The sequence below is a fragment of the Durio zibethinus genome, chromosome 24, assembly GCF_047325235.1.
Source record: "Durio zibethinus cultivar Kanyao isolate XHJ-2024 chromosome 24, ASM4732523v1, whole genome shotgun sequence".
In the NCBI taxonomy this organism is placed as follows: domain Eukaryota; kingdom Viridiplantae; phylum Streptophyta; class Magnoliopsida; order Malvales; family Malvaceae; genus Durio; species Durio zibethinus.
This window is the reverse complement of record NC_143185.1, coordinates 20,589,877-20,606,951: the sequence shown is the minus strand read 5'-3', so window position 1 is coordinate 20,606,951 and position 17,075 is coordinate 20,589,877. Positions and strand designations below refer to the sequence as shown.

At 35.3% G+C, this 17,075-nt stretch overlaps 3 protein-coding genes across 4 annotated transcripts; all 3 read right to left on the bottom strand.

Moving 5' to 3' along the window:
- Positions 1 to 284: 284 nt before the first annotated feature.
- LOC111317193 (uncharacterized) lies at positions 285 to 6,453 on the bottom strand. The gene is made up of 8 exons (XM_022919594.2): positions 5,898 to 6,453; positions 1,888 to 5,374; positions 1,720 to 1,795; positions 1,527 to 1,597; positions 1,369 to 1,434; positions 1,189 to 1,278; positions 571 to 747; positions 285 to 425 (listed from the first exon to the last, which is right to left on the bottom strand). Exons 1-8 carry the CDS (start codon positions 6,317 to 6,319, stop codon positions 390 to 392), a joined length of 4,425 nt encoding a protein of 1,474 aa, XP_022775329.2. The 5' UTR covers positions 6,320 to 6,453; the 3' UTR covers positions 285 to 389.
- Positions 6,454 to 9,805: 3,352 nt separating this feature from the next.
- Positions 9,806 to 13,906, bottom strand: LOC111317192 (gamma carbonic anhydrase 1, mitochondrial-like). 2 transcript variants are annotated; one of them, XM_022919592.2, is made up of 5 exons: positions 12,522 to 12,851; positions 12,199 to 12,342; positions 11,192 to 11,317; positions 10,957 to 11,108; positions 9,806 to 10,405 (listed from the first exon to the last, which is right to left on the bottom strand). In XM_022919592.2, the coding sequence occupies exons 1-5, from the start codon at positions 12,634 to 12,636 to the stop codon at positions 10,127 to 10,129; spliced, it is 816 nt and encodes a 271-aa protein (XP_022775327.2). In that variant the 5' UTR covers positions 12,637 to 12,851; the 3' UTR covers positions 9,806 to 10,126. The 2 variants fall into 2 exon arrangements, with proteins under 2 accessions (XP_022775327.2, XP_089609508.1); XM_089753382.1 differs by lacking the exon at positions 12,522 to 12,851 and adding an exon at positions 13,766 to 13,906 and having other exon boundaries at positions 9,981 to 10,405.
- LOC111316244 (soluble inorganic pyrophosphatase PPA1-like) lies at positions 13,838 to 16,144 on the bottom strand. Its single transcript, XM_022918262.2, has 9 exons — positions 16,008 to 16,144; positions 15,767 to 15,904; positions 15,641 to 15,669; positions 15,478 to 15,543; positions 15,156 to 15,263; positions 14,996 to 15,061; positions 14,481 to 14,601; positions 14,257 to 14,338; positions 13,838 to 14,106 (listed from the first exon to the last, which is right to left on the bottom strand). The coding sequence occupies exons 2-9, from the start codon at positions 15,897 to 15,899 to the stop codon at positions 14,064 to 14,066; spliced, it is 648 nt and encodes a 215-aa protein (XP_022773997.1). The 5' UTR covers positions 15,900 to 15,904; positions 16,008 to 16,144; the 3' UTR covers positions 13,838 to 14,063.
- Positions 16,145 to 17,075: the final 931 nt, after the last annotated feature.

Genomic DNA, 17,075 nt, shown 5'->3' with positions numbered 1-17,075 from the left:
ATTATACATATAGCTTCATCATCTAGGTGGCCTGGTTATGGTTATTTCAGATGTACTTGTTTCAATGTTTCGATCAATGCTTTAAGAACTCTCTCACCGGTAGTTTCAAATTTCCAGTCTTTTTTTTGCTGTACCTCTTCAGTCTTCACCAGAAGCCAAAGGTATACCAGGATGTGAGGAGTAAAGCATATTTGTATCACTGTGTTCTTCGTTTTATGTGGGAATAAATTAATAATGGTTTCAAATTTCTGAATCGTCTATGCCTGAGCAAAATCTCTTGATCTGCATGCATGAGTAATGATAATTGATAATCGGGGTTCAACGTTTCGCTCAGAAGATAGAACATAGTGAATTATAATGATGCAATTGGCATCCATACTAACACGGGGCTACCGCTCTTCTGAATTGAATTTGTTCCAAGCTTCCTGAGATCAATAAGCAACCAAAAGTTAGGGAACAAGATACTGCGTTGTCCTTGATTTCTAAAAGCCCCCATCACTTATATCAACTACAATTGTTAAAAGCATTTATGTTGAAGAGCCAAAAGGAAGTGGTATAGCAGTAACTGACCTTCAGAAGATCGAAGACCTTTTCACAAATGTATTTCTGCTGAATACTTGCACCCCGTTGCTGTAATTTGTCAGGATGAACACAAAGAGTGGCTTTCCTGTAAGCTTTCTTCACAGCAACTGAAGTTATAACTTCTGTTAGAGGAATTGGCTGCCAACCACTTTCGGGCCCAAGGATCTGTCAATCAAGAAAGCTCGGTTATAACTTTTAAATAACTCATGCTACAGCTTTAGATCATATATAAAATAAAAGCTGAAGACAGAATGTCAAGTCACTTATCATTAGTTAGGCGAAACCTAACAAGTGAGTTAAATAAAGGCCAGTCCAAATTACAAACAGGATAACATCACAGAAAAGTACCAGCATTAAGTTCAATTAGTTTGTTGCTGAACAAAAAAAAGAGAAAAAAACGTTTGCTGTACTCACACATTTAATGATAATCATAATCAAAAGCTAGGGCACCAGTCTACATTAGTAATACGAAAATTAGATGGATCAACAAATCAAATGGCCCCAAATGATGGTAACCTAAGCATCAAGCCCATTAAATGACCTAGTAAAAAAAGGAAAAGATAATAAAAGTTTTTGGCTAAATAGATTTTGGTTACTAGAACATACGTATTGTAAAGTCGAGAGCAATGCACGCAGGTTCCCTTCTTTCCCACTCGACCACCTCTTAACATCAGCATCCAGAATTTCTGCTAATCTCTGCAAAAAGAAAAAAGAAATAAGACTGTGAAAAATGCAAACACTTTGTAATCATGAAATATCTTCACAGATGAGAACACCAAAGAATACATTTCTTTCCGCTAGCTCCCTTTGAGCAAGAAGATCACGCATATTCTTTTCTTCAAGAGCTTTTGCCTGCAAAAATTCAAATGCTAGATGTTATTTTGATATGCATAAATAAATATTTCAGATTTTCAGAAGAAGAAAAAGAAGAAAAAAAACCATACCACACGTTCAGCTGTTCGTCGGTATCTCTCCAGTCTAGCTTTACACCTCTGAGCTGATTCACCTTCAGCTCCTTCATGCACAGAAAGAAACTTCTTCAGTAGCAGAAAAGCAAACTAGAATATTTTTTTCTTCTATTTTGGTCTAAAGCTGTGTATTAAAAGGATACAGTCAGTACTTCATAAAATAACCTACCATTATAAGCAGAAGAATACGGATATCTTAAACCACCAAAAGAGCGGGTGCTCTGAAAATGCTGATCCTGTAAATCCTGCCAATTAAGATCCATCAAAATGCTGTCTGGAACCAATAATTTCATAAGAAAAGAGAAAAAAGAAAAACAGAAATTAAGGACACACTCACAGAGGATGAAGAGCTAGTTCTCATTCCACTGTTTGTAGAAGAAGTTGAAAATTTATCTGACATAGCCTGTTCTACTCGCTCTCTTGCCTCAAAAGCTGCCCTTTCAGCCATTGCTTTTTCAACAGCACGCTCTCGAGCCTCTGCAGTTGCTCTCTCCACAGCAGCACGCTCTGCTCTGATCCTGGCCTCCATAGAAGACTTCTCCCTAGCTTCTGCACATGCCTTCTCTAATTTGTCACGTGCATCTGCCATTGCTCTTTGACGAGCTTCAGCAGTTGCCCTTTCTACAGCAGCCCTTTCTGCCCTCTCACAGGCTCCAGTGTATCCCCTTTCATGAGCTTCAATAGCTGTTCTGTCAACAGCTATCCTATCTTTTTCTCTTTCCCTCTCCCTCTCTCTTTCTTCTTCCATCTTTTTAAGACGTTCCTTTTCCAGTTCTCTTTCTCTTTTCAGTCTTTCAGCTAGCTTCTCTTCTGGTGTAAGGCTTTCATTCATATTCTTGTCTTTACTTTCCATGCTCTGACTTATCTTAACCTGCTTAACTGTTTTCTGAGTGCTTCCTTTCTCTTCCAACACAGAGGCCCTAGCTTCTTCTGGTTTCCTTCCAGTTTCAACAGACTCTTTCACTGCTTGAGCAGACACAAACTTGTCCTTGTTTTCTTCAAGATGTGAGGAAACCTGGGCCTCCTTCATATTTGTTGCTCTTTCCCTCCATTCATAAGCAAATTGCAGCCCTTGGTTATCATTATCAGAGTCCATTCCAGGGAAACTGTAAATCTTCTCAGCATTTCTTTGTCTGTTGCCAATTCCAGCTTCAACAGCTTTCTTCACACCGTCATCTTGATGACACAAGACTGAGAAATCATCCTTTCTAAACTGATTAACTTTAACTTCTAAGTCACAAGGTGCCATTCCAGATGCAATGAACTTTCCATTGACATCCCCTTTCCCCATTGCTTCCGATTTCTTCTCACTGTCTCTGAACTCAGCCTCCATCTTTCCATTTTCTTCAGGAACGGACTCTTCAATTTCTTCCAGCTCAACACAGTTTTGATCATTCTTTCCAACCAATAGTTCTTGACGTTTCTTGCTATAATCCAGCTTATTTACCTCATCAGATACCACAGGATCCTCTCCCTCTGCATGCTTATGGGTTCCTTCAGCAATTTTGAGTTTCTTCCCGTTTTCACCCCTTTCAGTTTGCTGGTACACAAAATTTACTCCCAGCAATTCTTCAGATTCTTCAATTTCTTCCTGCTCAACTACTTTTTGTTTGACATCATTTTCTGTATCTTCTTTTGCTGGTTTGCTGTAATCCTTTTGCTCAACTGCCTCTTCTAGCATTTTCTCATTGTTTCCTCTGTGACGAGCTTCTTTGAGTCTCTTTGTGTGCTCTTCTTTTTCACAAGCTTCTTTGAGCCCTTTGTCAATTGCTTCTTTTTCACAAGCCTCTTTTAGTCTATTCTCGGTTTCCTCTCTTTCAATAACCTTTTGTTGCATCTCATCTTTTCCTTGATCAGTAACCAGCCTTGGTCTACTCTTACTTTCATCTTTCTCATAAGCCTCTCTTTGTGTCTTCTCCATCTCTTCCTGTTCAAGAGCCTTTCTTTGTCTCCTCTCATTTTCTTTGTGCAGACATGCTTGTTTTAGTCTTTTCTCATTCTCTAACTGTTCAAGAGCCATTCTCCATATCTTCTCACTTTCTTCTAGTTCACGTGCCTCCTTCTCTTTCTTCTTGCTTTCTTGTTGTTCACAAGCTTCCTTCAATCTCTTCTCTTTTTCGTCCTCCTCAAGAGCCTCTCTCTTCTCATTCTCTGCTTGAACAAGAACCTGTTCAAGTTTTGTCTCATTTTTTTTCTGCTCAAAAACTTCCCTCCAGCTTTTCTCCTCATCTTCCCTTTCTTGACACTCCTTGACTCTCTCCAGATTTTCAATAATTTTACTAGTCTCTTTCTCCTGCTGCCCATTCTCTTTCTGTTCCATAGCCTGCCCAACTTCAACTTGATTTTCCTTTTGTTGAGCATTTACCCACTTCTCACATTTTCCTAATTCATCAGCTCCAGTTGGTTTCTTTCCGTTTTCCAAAGTTTTCCATGCTGTTATAGATTGCCCATTCTCCTCCAGTTCAATAACCTCTTGAGCGGCTTTTACCTTTTTCTCTTGCCCTTTATGCCTACGGGCCTCTTTAGCTGGTTTTGATATTCCAGTGAGTTCCCCCCTTTCACAACTTTCTTTTGCTGTTTTCATGCCTCTCTCAACTTTCTCCAGTTCATGGTCTTCCCTAACAGCTTCTACTTTCCTATCACTGTCTGGTTGCTGCCCCGGTGCTCCGATGCTTGCCTTTTTAGCTTTCTGCTGAAGCTCGTGAGATTTCATGCTCTGGACCAAATATTTCTCATTGTTAGTCTGCTCAAAACAGGTTCTTGACTTATCTTTTCTAACCAATTCAAAAAATTGAGTTGCTTCCTGCCATTCATCAGCTCCATTAATAGCATCAAACTCTTGAATCAATTGGGATTCCTTCCCACGCTTCTCAACTACAAATCTTTTGCGCACATTCAACAGTTTTTCACCTTCCAATGAATCAGGTGCCGGGGTTTTCACAGCGTTTTGCCTCTCCTCTCTAACAGATACTTTCGTTCCACTGTCTTCTTTTCCATACATGCCCTGCACTCTCTCATCTTTTATATCACTGGAGTCATCAACGGCCTTACTGGACCTTTCCTTCTTATCTTTTCCATCAGACTTGGAACCTGGTTTTATAAAGTTTTTCATGCCCTCCCTCTTCCTCTCCTGTAGTTCTTTTGCACTCTTCAGCTTTGCTTGAGCTTTGTCCATTGCTTCGTTCATAGCAGCAGCACAGGCTGCAGCAGCTGAGCTTGCATCTATCTGAACGTCAAAGTAAGGAGGTGAACTATCACCCATTCTCCCTCCAGAAGCAGCTTGTTGACCATTTTGATAGTCTCCATTTTTGACACCAACAAGTGGTGGAGGCCTAGAGGGAGGTGGCACATCAGATGGAAGTGTTCTTAGGTTGATTTCTGAAATTGTTACAAACATCCCATTAGAACAAGAGCCATTTCTTCGATATTCTCTTTGAGTAGAGTCATTTATAAACGTTTGTCCACCAGGAGTCCAGTTAGAAGGATGGGACACAGTTTTCCGAAGAACTTTTTTCTTTGTAACTCCCCCAGTGGACTCAAGACTGATATCATCATTCACATGCAACGGTGGATTCTTGTTTTCTGTCTTTTGCAAGGGAGTTTCTATTATATAAGCATATTCAGGATCAGCATGCATCTGAGCAACATGTGTAACCCCATTCCCATTTGACATATCTCTGTTGCTTCTAAGATTAGCTTTATGATATGATATATTGAACTCCATACTACTATCAATTGGCTCATAATAATCTCCCTTCGAGAAGTACCAATATTTTCCAGAATGATCCGACCCTTCTGACAGAGACTCGGTTTCTGCCTGCATCCTATGAGGGGAAACAAATGAATTTACTGTCATCAAAATTATACTCCTCACTACATTGAGAAGTCAACCAGGACACCTTGAAACATAACATATCTAGAAGTTTTACATAGAAACCATAGCTTCACCAAAAGAACAGGTACATAAAGATATTCTTGCCATAATCCCCCTTGGATTCCCCAAAGAACAGGTAATTTTCCAGTCAAAAATTTTATGTTGTTTTTACCACCAAACTCAGACGCCTGATTCTAGCCATTTTGTTAATGGAAGTCAAAAATTCAAAAAAAAAAAATCTTTTTCTTGAAGCCAACATACAAAAACATAAAAATTCAAGTACCCAAAAAAGAAGAAAAAAATCAAAACTTTGCAGTACCATAACTATCATATTATATTACCTCAATAGTGACCAACAAAAAAAAACCAAAATTTACCCATTTCTTGTTGTAAAACAATTAGCATAAAGCTCAAAGGAAAAACTACAAAAAAAAAAAAAAAAGACTTTAACAAAGAAGAAGAAATGAGCATACCGAGCTTCTTCAGATGAATCACCACAAAGATCATGATCATCAACGCCGTTGGCTTGTCTCATCTCCTCGTACAAAGCAGCGAAGTCCAAGCCGTCAAAGCCGCCGAAAATCTCGGCGTAGTTAAACCTCGGGTTCCGTACATCAAATGTCACCTCCTCGTTGTCGTCCACCAAGGGAAGATCCAACACCGGAATCGACGCACCTCGAGACGCGTGAAATCCGCCGAAAATCTCGGTGTAGTCCTCGGGCCTCGGCGACAAAGTCGGGCCACCGCCACCGAACCTCGGCGGACCACCGAAAACGTCGTCGTACATGGTTTCGCCTGAGAAGTTGGTAGCGCCATTGCAAGTTGTCGTTCGCTTGGTGAATGCAGCTTGAGAAGAACCCCTGTTTGGTTTCCGAGAATGTGAAAGATTTTCCATGAAAATGAAAAGCTTCTAGGGTCCTACACTGACAGAGTTTTTATCTTTTATAAAACTTTAATATTATTATCGTCTTTTTTTTTTTTTTTTCTTTTTCTGTGTTTACAAGCGTCTTTGGCAGACTGAAGCCACTCAGAAGGAGGTTGACGAAAAGAAAAAATTTATTAATAAGGTAATCAATTTTAAAATTTTTCAATATGGTCCATAAATTATGTATATATTAATTAAGGTGATGTTAACATGATTAATTTTAAATAATAATTTAAATATCATCTTAAGAGCATTATATTAAATATTTTATTTTAATTAAATATTATTGGTTACATTAATTCAAAAGAAAATAAATAAAGAAAACTTGTAAATGACAAAAAAGGACATGCGATTCATTATTTATTACTATTATTATTTACTGAAGTCATTGGGTGGTAGGAAAAAAGATTCATCTCTAATCCTAATTGTCAATCAGACATCTTATCCAGACACAATAATTATGTTACGTCCCTTACAAGTTTTTAATTATGCTTGATAATTTTAAAACCTTCAACCTGTCTTAAGCCCTACTCATTAAATCCTCCCTCACGTTCTGTCTTCAATTAGCTGCATCCGTTTTCATTTGACACATTTTCTTTGCCACTAATTATTCATGGTTTCCTAAAACCATAAGTTTTGCATGCTTTTTCAACTATCACTATTCATTATTTATAATAAATAGTACTTATTGGTGTCGAACTATTTTGAAGAAGGCAGAAATCTAAAATCAACAAGGTAAGGGATAGATTAATAACAAAGGTCGAAGATTTTTTTTTTCAACATTTGGATTTGATATTTAAATTATTATTTAAAAAAAAAAAAAAGAGAGAAAAATTTTAAGTAAATATATATAAAATTAAATTAATATTATCTGAAAAAAATTATTTATATTTATATGATAAAAATATCGAATTGAATGTTTCGGATTCTAATGATAAAGTTAAGATTAAAGTTGTTGACTTCATACAAATTAATTAACAACTCAATTTAGAAAAAATAAGTTAATATTTTAAAATATAATCAAGTAATTAGTTAAAATGATTGAACTGATATAAGATTTAAGGTTTCAAGTGGACTCAACATATTAATTTTGGTTAAAATAATTAAATTATCCTATTAGATTGATGATTAATATTTTTGGATAATATATCTATTTTACTCTTAGAACCATAAAATGCCCCCAAGAGTATTGTTTATGTTCTAAATTTATCATGGTTCAATGATATTCAATTGGAGGATCTACAACATAAATATGGTAATTTTCTTTTCTTATTTTACTTTCTCATTTACTTTATTTTTTTATTTATTAATAAAAATATTAATTTAAACGTTAGAACACATCTGGATCATCAATTCCGACATCCTTAACTGTCTTTATCTTACAGGCTTCCAGTTGAGGTGAGAGACTGTTTTTTTTTTTCTTCCATGAAATTAACAATGTTATTATACCTAAACTTCTTGGGAGAAAAAAAACTTTATAAACTAAAATTATGACAGCAAAGTTGACAGTTTTGAAAACATGATTACCAAGAGCCTATGAACAATGATATATCTTCAACCATGGCTACCATTTGTTAAAGATTTACCTGCATCATTTACCAATATCTTCGACTGCAACAACTTTGCAACAATTTTTTTTTTTTTTTGTTCTAAAAAGGTTTTAGCAACGACAATTTATTATTTTGTAATGCCATGAAACGTTGCTAAATCAACTTTTTTTCTTGGACTGGTCTTTTCGTTTCTTTGCTTTGGCTTTGTCGCCAGTATAGCCTGCCACCAGCCAAATACGTACAGTAAACCAGTGTTTTCCCTTTGTCATAGATAACCTTCGTTTGTTTTTCATCCTTTGGTTCAAAGATCCAAAAGAAAAAACTGTGTTAAAAAATAAAGGCAAGATTCAAAATGTCTACAAATCTGCAATCTTTTTTAGAATCCCAGCTCCTGCCCTTAAAGAGTCCTAGCCTAGTAATCTAGAGACCAAGCAATCTTTTTTAGAATCCCTCATTCTTCTGCTAGGTTGGGAGCTATTGCCAGTTGGTGAATTTGAAGAGAAAAGTTGAATTACTGAAATCCCAAGTTGGGGGCCCCTTTTATTTCCTCTCACCAATTACCAATACCATAAAAGATGACTAAATTTGGGCGTGGGCTCTCATGTTTGCCACTTTTTGTCAGTCACACCATGCAAAGTTGTAAAACAAAAAAGGCCATCATTCTTGCACTTGACTTTGTTTAATCAATACACATTACATTCTATCATTAAGTTTAAAATAGTCAAGAGCCGAAACACAATCCCGTGAACGAAAACAGATGACAAATGGCTCTGATTCAACCAATAAACCGACTTTTCTCACCATTCAAATGACAAATAGTTTGAAACATCTCGATTTGGTTCAATTATTGTTTCTGTGTTTTTTTTTTTTTTATGAAGATTGAAGTTGAAGGTCCAGTTTTTACTTATTATGTCCTTGAACATCTTCAAATATGACTAATTGAAGAATCAAGATTGATTTGGAAGAAGAGTAGAGTGAGACTATATTATAACAAAAATGGAAATACTATAGAAATCCCATGTTGATAAAGTGAGAATTGCTTGGTTAAAAAACAAAATGGGAGTTGCTGAGCCGTACAAGTTTCGCCATAAGTTAGGTTTTGAAAGAACTACAAGTTTGGCCATAATTTAGCTGGTTTGTTTAGAGAAAAAGGAAAAAGAAAAGAAGCCAACAACAACGACCAAAGACAGACTGTTATATAATGGTTCCTATTAGTTTAATTCTGCGTTGGAATCAGGGATCAAATAATAGGTTTTGTTGGTTGGATAATGGATTGACACTAAAAACATGTTTTGCTTCTTAGATGTTAAGAGTTCAGCTAAGCAAGAGTTGGCCATCCATTTTCGTTTTGAGTAGCCTTTTTAGTTTAACAAACAATTCTAGATGGACCAGTGATGGGTTTACAATCCTTTTTCTGCAGCTCATTACTAAGCTTGGGGAAACAAATTTTCATTTTTCTATTTCGTTACCTCAAAGCTACCCAAAAGAATGCTTTTTCAGACATGGGTTTTTGAAACTTTGGACAATGCCTCTGGTAATTTTCTACACAAGCCCAACTAATGAGAATAGGCTAGACTCTAGAGACAATCACAGCATTATTACAAGTCAGGACTCAGGGCCCTTATTCTGTCTGTTCAAGCCGAATGGTAGCGCCGGCCTTTCACAAAAATTTACTTCACCGTAGACATGTTTAGTTTTAGCCCACTAATCAGATAGCCATAAAGTCTAATATTTTCTTAAAATCAAGTTGTTAACTTTAGTCGAGAGCAAACAAATACTTGTAAAATTTAAGGCTTTTGACAGTGGGGCACTAGAAATTGGATTTTTCTCTTCTTTCTTATGATGGAAAGAAACGAAAGTTCAAAACTTTAAAGGAATCAAGATACAGTGCCAACTTGCAGCAAACTTTGAAACAATTGCTTGCACTTTTTTTTATTCCGGTAAACAGCAAAGCAATTAAGCTCAATTACAACTACACAAGACCACCTTGGATGGCTTGCACATCCAGATGTGTTTGCAAAATGAAGTTCAACTTCTAAATCTAAAGACGATATGCTCAGCCATATACCTGAGTGTGAACCTATGATTCAATTTTAACACTTCAGCCAGGCTCCCCAAAATTATTGGAACTGAGAAGCAGCCATTCTCCGTAAATAATCCGAAGATGACAAAGTATCCAGTGACATTGAATCTCAAGAAAACTAAGGTAGAAAGGAATTTTCAACTCCTAAGCAGTTTTTGCCACTTTATCAGGCATAATATTATCAGGAAGGATAAGCTCAGGAGGTGTCTCACGAACAACCCCGAGCATTGAATCATATTCCTCATCACGGCGAGCAAATTTCTTGCGAAGCAACTTCTCAAACTCAATTTCATCAAAGCTCTTTGCATTTTCTGCTGCATGAACTTGTGCCAAATTGGAATAATTTAGGGCTGACTGGGAAATGAAGGCCATCTCTTCTTCTGTTAGCTTCCTCAGGAACTTGGCTGGGCTACCTCCCCAAACCTGTAATTACAAAGGAGAAAATCTGTTAACAAATTTAGAATTTGCTTTTTGTACTAAAGGCTGGATCAATTCATTCCCCTTGGATTAATCTTAAATTTTAACTCCATGATGATCATGACCAAAGCAGGAAGATAATAACTGCCCCCAAGGTTTCTTGTCAAAGCTTGGTAATGGCAGGTTTCCTCTCCCGCCAAAACACCTAAAAAATATGTGCCATTCTTACTAGCTGATATGAGAAATGCAGGTTGAATCAAGCTTCTATTTGGAAGCGGTACAGACTACCACTCATGCTTGCAATCGCTAGCATTTTTCCCATGAATCTTATCTATTGCTCCATGTCGTTTTCAAATGGAATACTAACTATTGTATCTAATTCACTGAGAGCAGGTATGCCCATTTAATTAAGAACACGAACACCTATTTCATATATATGTAAACCATAAAACTTTGCCTCTCACAAGAACAAATAACAAAGTTATGAAGTTAAATAAAATCTATTAGATTTAAAGCAAGATTCACACATAAATATCAGTGAAGAAGTGCCCACAAACCTCTCCGCAAGGGATCCTAGTGTTCTGCCTCACAAGAGCTCCGGCAGCAACCATGGCATGCTTCTCAACATAAACTCCATCTAATAGGGTAGCCCCCATACCAACAAATGCTTCATCCTCAACAGTGCATCCATGTAACACAGCACTATGACCTGTCCAGTTTTTTTAATCAATGATTACTTTTTCAAGATGCTAAACCAAAGACAAGGAACACTTTTAAGGACAGGTCACTCACCCACAGTAACACTATTTCCAATAATAGTTGGTAAAACCTTCCCATTTAAGTTAGATTTTGCAACATGAACAAGGGAATTATCTTGGATATTTGTTCCAGACCCAATATTGATGCTATTGACATCACCTGCAAGCATCAAAAACTATATTCAGAAAAGAACAGCTAGCATGGATATAGCATGCAACAGCACACACAGATGAGAGAGAAAGGAGGGGATAGAGAGAGTAATTACTCATAAAGTTCAATAAGATACAAACTGAAGACTTTTACATCAATCTCATTTTTTAATGGCAGCACCATAAAATGGATGGATCAAGAGGGGTCAAGAATTTTTGAAGCCTCTTATTGCTTCAAGAGCCAAATAATTATTACCCTATGAGATTCATATTTTTATTTTTCATAAAAGCACCAAAATCCAACATGTAGTGTATTATAGCTTACAAATAACGATAAATGAACTTGGCTATTTTTTCCATTAATCATACAGAAAATAGTTTCATTATAAGTTTCTAACCATCTTAATTCTGTCCTTACACCACAAGATATTATAATTTTAACAAAAGCATTAAGATCATCATGTCATACTAACACATTCCTTTCAGTCATCAATATCATGCTGACCATATCATGTGCTAAAACACATTCTTTTATCCAACCACATAATTGCTTTCACATATAAAACATCACCGGTGTTCTCAAAAGCCACAACAGACACTGATATTAAAATGTTTTGTCTTCGAGAAGAGATATGTAAAAATAATATCCCCTAAAAAGAATTTTGATTAAACTCTAAACACATTTGCTACATGCCTGCGAAAAAGTAACAAACCATCCTTAGCTTCATTTTCCTAAGACTAATACTGACTGTAAGCACGCATTCAACTACAAGACTTGTTCAACTACAAAATCCACTAAACCCTAAACTTGAATAAAAACAAAATAGCAGTAAATCTACAGCATAAATGTCGTGTACAACTCATCAACTAATCAAAAATTCGACCGCTCACCTCTCAAAACACATCCATACCAGATAGATGACCCTCGTCCGAGCTGAACATCGCCGATGATAGAAGCACTAGGTGCCACAAAGGCATCTCTATCGACAACAGGAGCTTTATCGAATATATTCATCAACGTCCGATGCCTCGACACTGAAACAAAACAAATTCAAACAATTGCTTGAAACAGCTCTACAGGATCAAAATCTACGGCAAACGTTTATTATACTATGAATTATAGAGTTGTAGCTGAAAATGAAGTATAGATTCGTTGCGAAATAGATCCAATTATGAAATTCATTGAGGGGGAATTAGGGTTTTAGGGTAAGCACGTTGTTCTTGGAAGTAATAGTTGCCTTGGAGGCGGCAACCAAGGCGATCGAGGCCTTGGCCGGTTTCTCGTATCCAGAATCCAACGGTGTAGATTGCTTTGCCCAATGTTCCCATTTTCTTCTACTTCTAATTGATGGAGATAATTGTTTTTCCTTATGCTTTAGAGAAGATTTGAGGTAACTTTTTTTCTTTCTGCTGAGAAAGTGAAGCTTTGAAAATGGAGGAAAATGTGGAGAGAACTATCGCCAGCGTCCCGCGACTATCTGCTCTTTCCCTACGGCTACTTGTCCTACAGTTTCTCGTTGTGAGTCAATCACCTTTTACCACGTGTCTATCATCTTCTGTAGGATAAAAATATAGAACGTCGTCGTATCATGCCAAGTTTTTCCGTTCGGACTTTCACCCCTTCCTTTTTCCCTTTTCTCATAAAAGGAAATGGTTTTTGGGAAAATAGAAAATAATTAAATAAATACTAATTTGTGATTTAAAATTTTATTCTAATTCAATTTAAAATTTTTTATTACCAAGGAAGAGATATCAAATTTTTAATGAAAAAGATAATTAAATATGAAACATTCTTTTTAATGGCAGTATGATTATCAGAAAATAGTTCACCAAACTCCTTGCTTGCAGAATGCCCAACAACAACATGAATAAACTAAATTTTATAACTGATCATTTTGAGATCATCGGTATAAAAAGTCAAAAGAAAATTATGTTAAATTGTAATTTTAAAATTTTTTTCATCACTCATTTTTATCAGAAATAATCTGACAATTTTTTATTATCCGCATTCACATATTTTATGATATACCTTTAGAAATTTAAATTTCCCCTACATCTAAAAGCTAATTTCTCTTAATTAGTACACAAATAAATTTACATTTCATATGTCCAAAACATTTCAAACGATCATTTTTTATTTTTTCCTCAATTCAAATTATTCTTAATTTTTTTCGATTCTCTTTATTTATAATTTTATTTCTTTTAATCTTACATCACATCTATAATATGATGGCAAAAAAAAAAAAAAAAAACTTCTTGCTGGCATAATGTGATGATGTGAATAATCTAATATAGATCAAATATGTACCAAAAAGAAAACCTAAATAGATATTCAGAGCAGTTAAAAGAAACTCATCCAAACACCATAGCTTATATTTTCTTCTTCCATAATCTATTGATCTTTTATCCCCATCTTTGTCTAACATGTAAATTATGTAATTTCAGCTTTCATACACACCCTTTAGGCTTAGTATCATCCCCAATCCACCGGTCCATCAATCAGATACAGAAAATCAAGTGGAAACACAACTTTGAAACTGGAATCTTTCCCTTCCATGAGCAATAGCCGATAGACAACAGATTACATGCTAGTAAAAAGGCCAGTATATAAGAAGTGCAACAGAAGGCACTATCAAAGCATGAATATATTAGATAAGTTTCACCAAGAGAGGCATGCTACTAGAAGTCTAGCCACACAAATATTATATCCAACAAGTAAAATGTTACAGCAATGGACCAAATAGTCACAAAGACAGTTACTTCCTCAAGCTTTCAACAATGTAAGATGCATACAGATCCCTGTAACAATGAAACTTTCAAGTAAGACACAAAAAATGATAGATAGATTACCAGAAAACATGTTTTTAGGTTAGAGAACATATCTAAAGTCCAAACAAGATGCAAAATCAAATCAGAAAGTATAATAGTACTGATCACAAACAAACTCACATGGAATACTTGATGGCTTCAATAGCACTCTCAGCTGGCAAAAAGTCTTCTACATCAACCTTCTTGTTCTCATTCTTTTTGTCTGTTATTATTGATTAGTAAAGGATATACTAGCGCAAAGAATTGACATTATGACTGTTATTATGCATTGTCACAAGAAAGACAACAATGACTGCAATTAATAATACTAACAAGCAAATATAAAATGCATGTGAATGGGATACAGTCCTCAAAGAAACGCCGGATTTCAGCCAGGCGATGAGGAGGAAGCTGTTTGATGTCAGTGTAATGACGGAACTCAGGATCATCAGCACATACAGCAATAATCTTGTCATCCTTCTCACCCTGCAAAAAGCATCTCAACATTGAATATGTCTAACAGGAAAAGGAACAACAGTGAAAGGATTGGAACTTGTGGAAAGATCATGCAGAAGTAACAAAAACTTATAACAAGAACTCTTCATTCAATATTTTTGACTTTATCATGAACATTGGATTTGGGACTCAACGCATATAAAGAGAAGCACAATTAATAGTCTAATAGAGAAAAGATAGATATGATTTCGAACAAATAGTAACCCAACACAAGAGAAAGCATAATGGATTACATCCTTAGATAGTTGGAGTACAGCAGTTTCTGTTGGTTTCTCAACAGCTACAAATGCATTTAGATATCCTATTCAAGTAAAATAATAGAAGCCATGATACAGAAGTAAGCAGAGAAGATGAAGCATTTCACCTGATCAAACATGGGCATTAACCCAATAGCACGAGCACGAAGGAAAGAACCGGGTAACACAGGCTCCTAAAAATATACATCAAAGAAACAGTTAATTAGTTCAGCTGCAACCCCAAAGAACCTGACATTTCCATGAATCAAACACAGTAACTGACATTACCTGCATCAGAATCAGGACATCCATAGGATCACTGTCTTCACAAATAGTCCTTGGAATGAAACCATAGTTATGCGGGTAAACAACCGATGAGTACAGAACACGATCAACCTAATTTTTAAAAGAATAACAATAATTTTTCATTTCCTTCGTTTAAAAGCAAATCTTAGCAATAATCAGAAGAAAAACATCGAATAAATTAACCAGCTCTTTCTCAATTGATATGAGAAACTCACCATAAAAAAAAATCCAAAACAACGCAATTCAATAATAAATTGTTCAATTAATTTTGATTTTCAAAGGAAAAATAAAGGTAAACTCTTACCTTTATAAGACCACTGGTCTTGTCAAGCTCGTACTTGACCTTGCTACCTTTGCCAATTTCAACCACCTTCAACAAAAACAATCAAAATTAAAATGCATTTATACATTGATTATCAATTAAATTTTAATTAATATCAAAAGGAAATTAAAAAAAAAAAACTTACACAGTTAAATACTGCTGGAGCACCAGGTCCTGCGTAGCAAAAAGCATAGTTGAGGTAAGAATCTACTATGGAGTTTACTCTACGAACAAGTGATTTTATTACTAGTGCAAAGGAAAATTATTATACCGATCTCCAAGTCATGCCATGGATGAGCAGCGACGGATCTTCGAGTCATTGAAGAAAGGATCCTTTCATTGAGGACAACACGAGAGATTCCAACGCTCTTCCCCCTTGCTGCTTCGCCGCCATCGTTATCCATGTTTGCTTCGATACAAAACAAAACAAAAAATATTCAAAAATCATCGCAAGATATTGAGGAAGAACATATCAAAATCACCGGATTCGAAGTTAAAAGAAGGAAACTTACGGAAAGTGAGAGAATTGGACAGGAAAAAACGTGAAAATGTTTTTTTTTTTTTTGGGGTGAAGGCCTTTTATATGGAAGGTGATGGAAGAAGAAAATGCTGTTGCTCCTACTTGTCTCTCCTCGGGCATCGTTCAGCGGTCAGTCCACGCTGAATATGGAGCGTTGAATGGAAATAAAGGTTGAGATCAGACGGCTGAAAATGCGGAGGTGTAAGATTTAGGTGAAAGACCAATGATATCATTACACGTGGGAAAGGTCGGCTGTGGTGTCTGTTTTTACAACGTTAATGACGACGGTATTAATTTGTCCACGTGGATTTGCCGTTTTGCCGCCCCTTTTGTTTGGTCATTTTCTGTTTAAATTTGTTTTGGAAATTTCGATAATCTGAATTAGCGATTTAAATAGTCATTTTCAGATTAAGAATCAATGTTTTCGAGAGTATAAGATAATCTTCATCTTCAGAAACTAATTTTCCTTTTTATGTCATCAAAATTTTATCCCTTTTTTTTGCCTTACGTAGTCATTACATGGTGGCTAAAATAATAAAAATATTTGAATTTTATCATTTTATTTAAATAAATTTTTATATTATTATTACATTTAAATATGTTATTATTATTTAGTTTGCATTTAAATAAACTTTTAATTTTTAATTTATATTTAAATAAATCATTAATTTTTAATTAGTATCTAAATAAACTTTTAATTCAAATCAATTATTTATTTGAAATAAAATTTTATTTAAATTTAAATAAAAAATAAATATTTATTAGAATACAATATAATAATAAGTTTGTTTGAAAAAATGAAATAATTCAAAATTTTCTTAAATATTTTAGTCCTATATGATTTTGGCTTGTGGTAAAAGAGTTTGCCTCTCTTTATTGTTTATGATGTGTCGTGAGAACGTGAGAAGATAATTTTTTTTTTTAATAAATTCATTGCATTTGATATAAATAAGTTTATTTGGATTGAAACAAAGCTCAACAATTCTCAAGAGAATTTTAAAATGATAATTTTTTATAAATTCGTTAAATTCACCATAAATAAATCTATTTAAACCAACAA

What these genes read in the sequence shown, in the direction of transcription:
- LOC111317193 (XM_022919594.2), bottom strand. Translation starts at nt 6,319, where the DNA reads ATGGAAAATCTTTCACATTCTCGGAAACCAAACAGGGGTTCTTCTCAA. An exon ending in GAACTAGCTCTTCATCCTCT is followed by an intron (nt 1,796 to 1,887) that starts GTGAGTGTGTCC and finishes CTTAATTGGCAG; the next exon opens with GATTTACAGGATCAGCATTT. An exon ending in GACGAACAGCTGAACGTGTG is followed by an intron (nt 1,435 to 1,526) that starts GTATGGTTTTTT and finishes GAATTTTTGCAG; the next exon opens with GCAAAAGCTCTTGAAGAAAA.
- LOC111317192 (XM_022919592.2), bottom strand. Translation starts at nt 12,636, where the DNA reads ATGGGAACATTGGGCAAAGCAATCTACACCGTTGGATTCTGGATACGA. An exon ending in CTATTACTTCCAAGAACAAC is followed by an intron (nt 12,343 to 12,521) that starts GTGCTTACCCTA and finishes GTTTTGTTTCAG; the next exon opens with TGTCGAGGCATCGGACGTTG. An exon ending in CTAGGATCCCTTGCGGAGAG is followed by an intron (nt 10,406 to 10,956) that starts GTTTGTGGGCAC and finishes TTGTAATTACAG; the next exon opens with GTTTGGGGAGGTAGCCCAGC.
- LOC111316244 (XM_022918262.2), bottom strand. Translation starts at nt 15,899, where the DNA reads ATGGATAACGATGGCGGCGAAGCAGCAAGGGGGAAGAGCGTTGGAATC. An exon ending in ATGGCATGACTTGGAGATCG is followed by an intron (nt 15,670 to 15,766) that starts GTATAATAATTT and finishes TTTGCTACGCAG; the next exon opens with GACCTGGTGCTCCAGCAGTA. An exon ending in GAAGCCATCAAGTATTCCAT is followed by an intron (nt 14,107 to 14,256) that starts GTGAGTTTGTTT and finishes TCATTGTTACAG; the next exon opens with GGATCTGTATGCATCTTACA.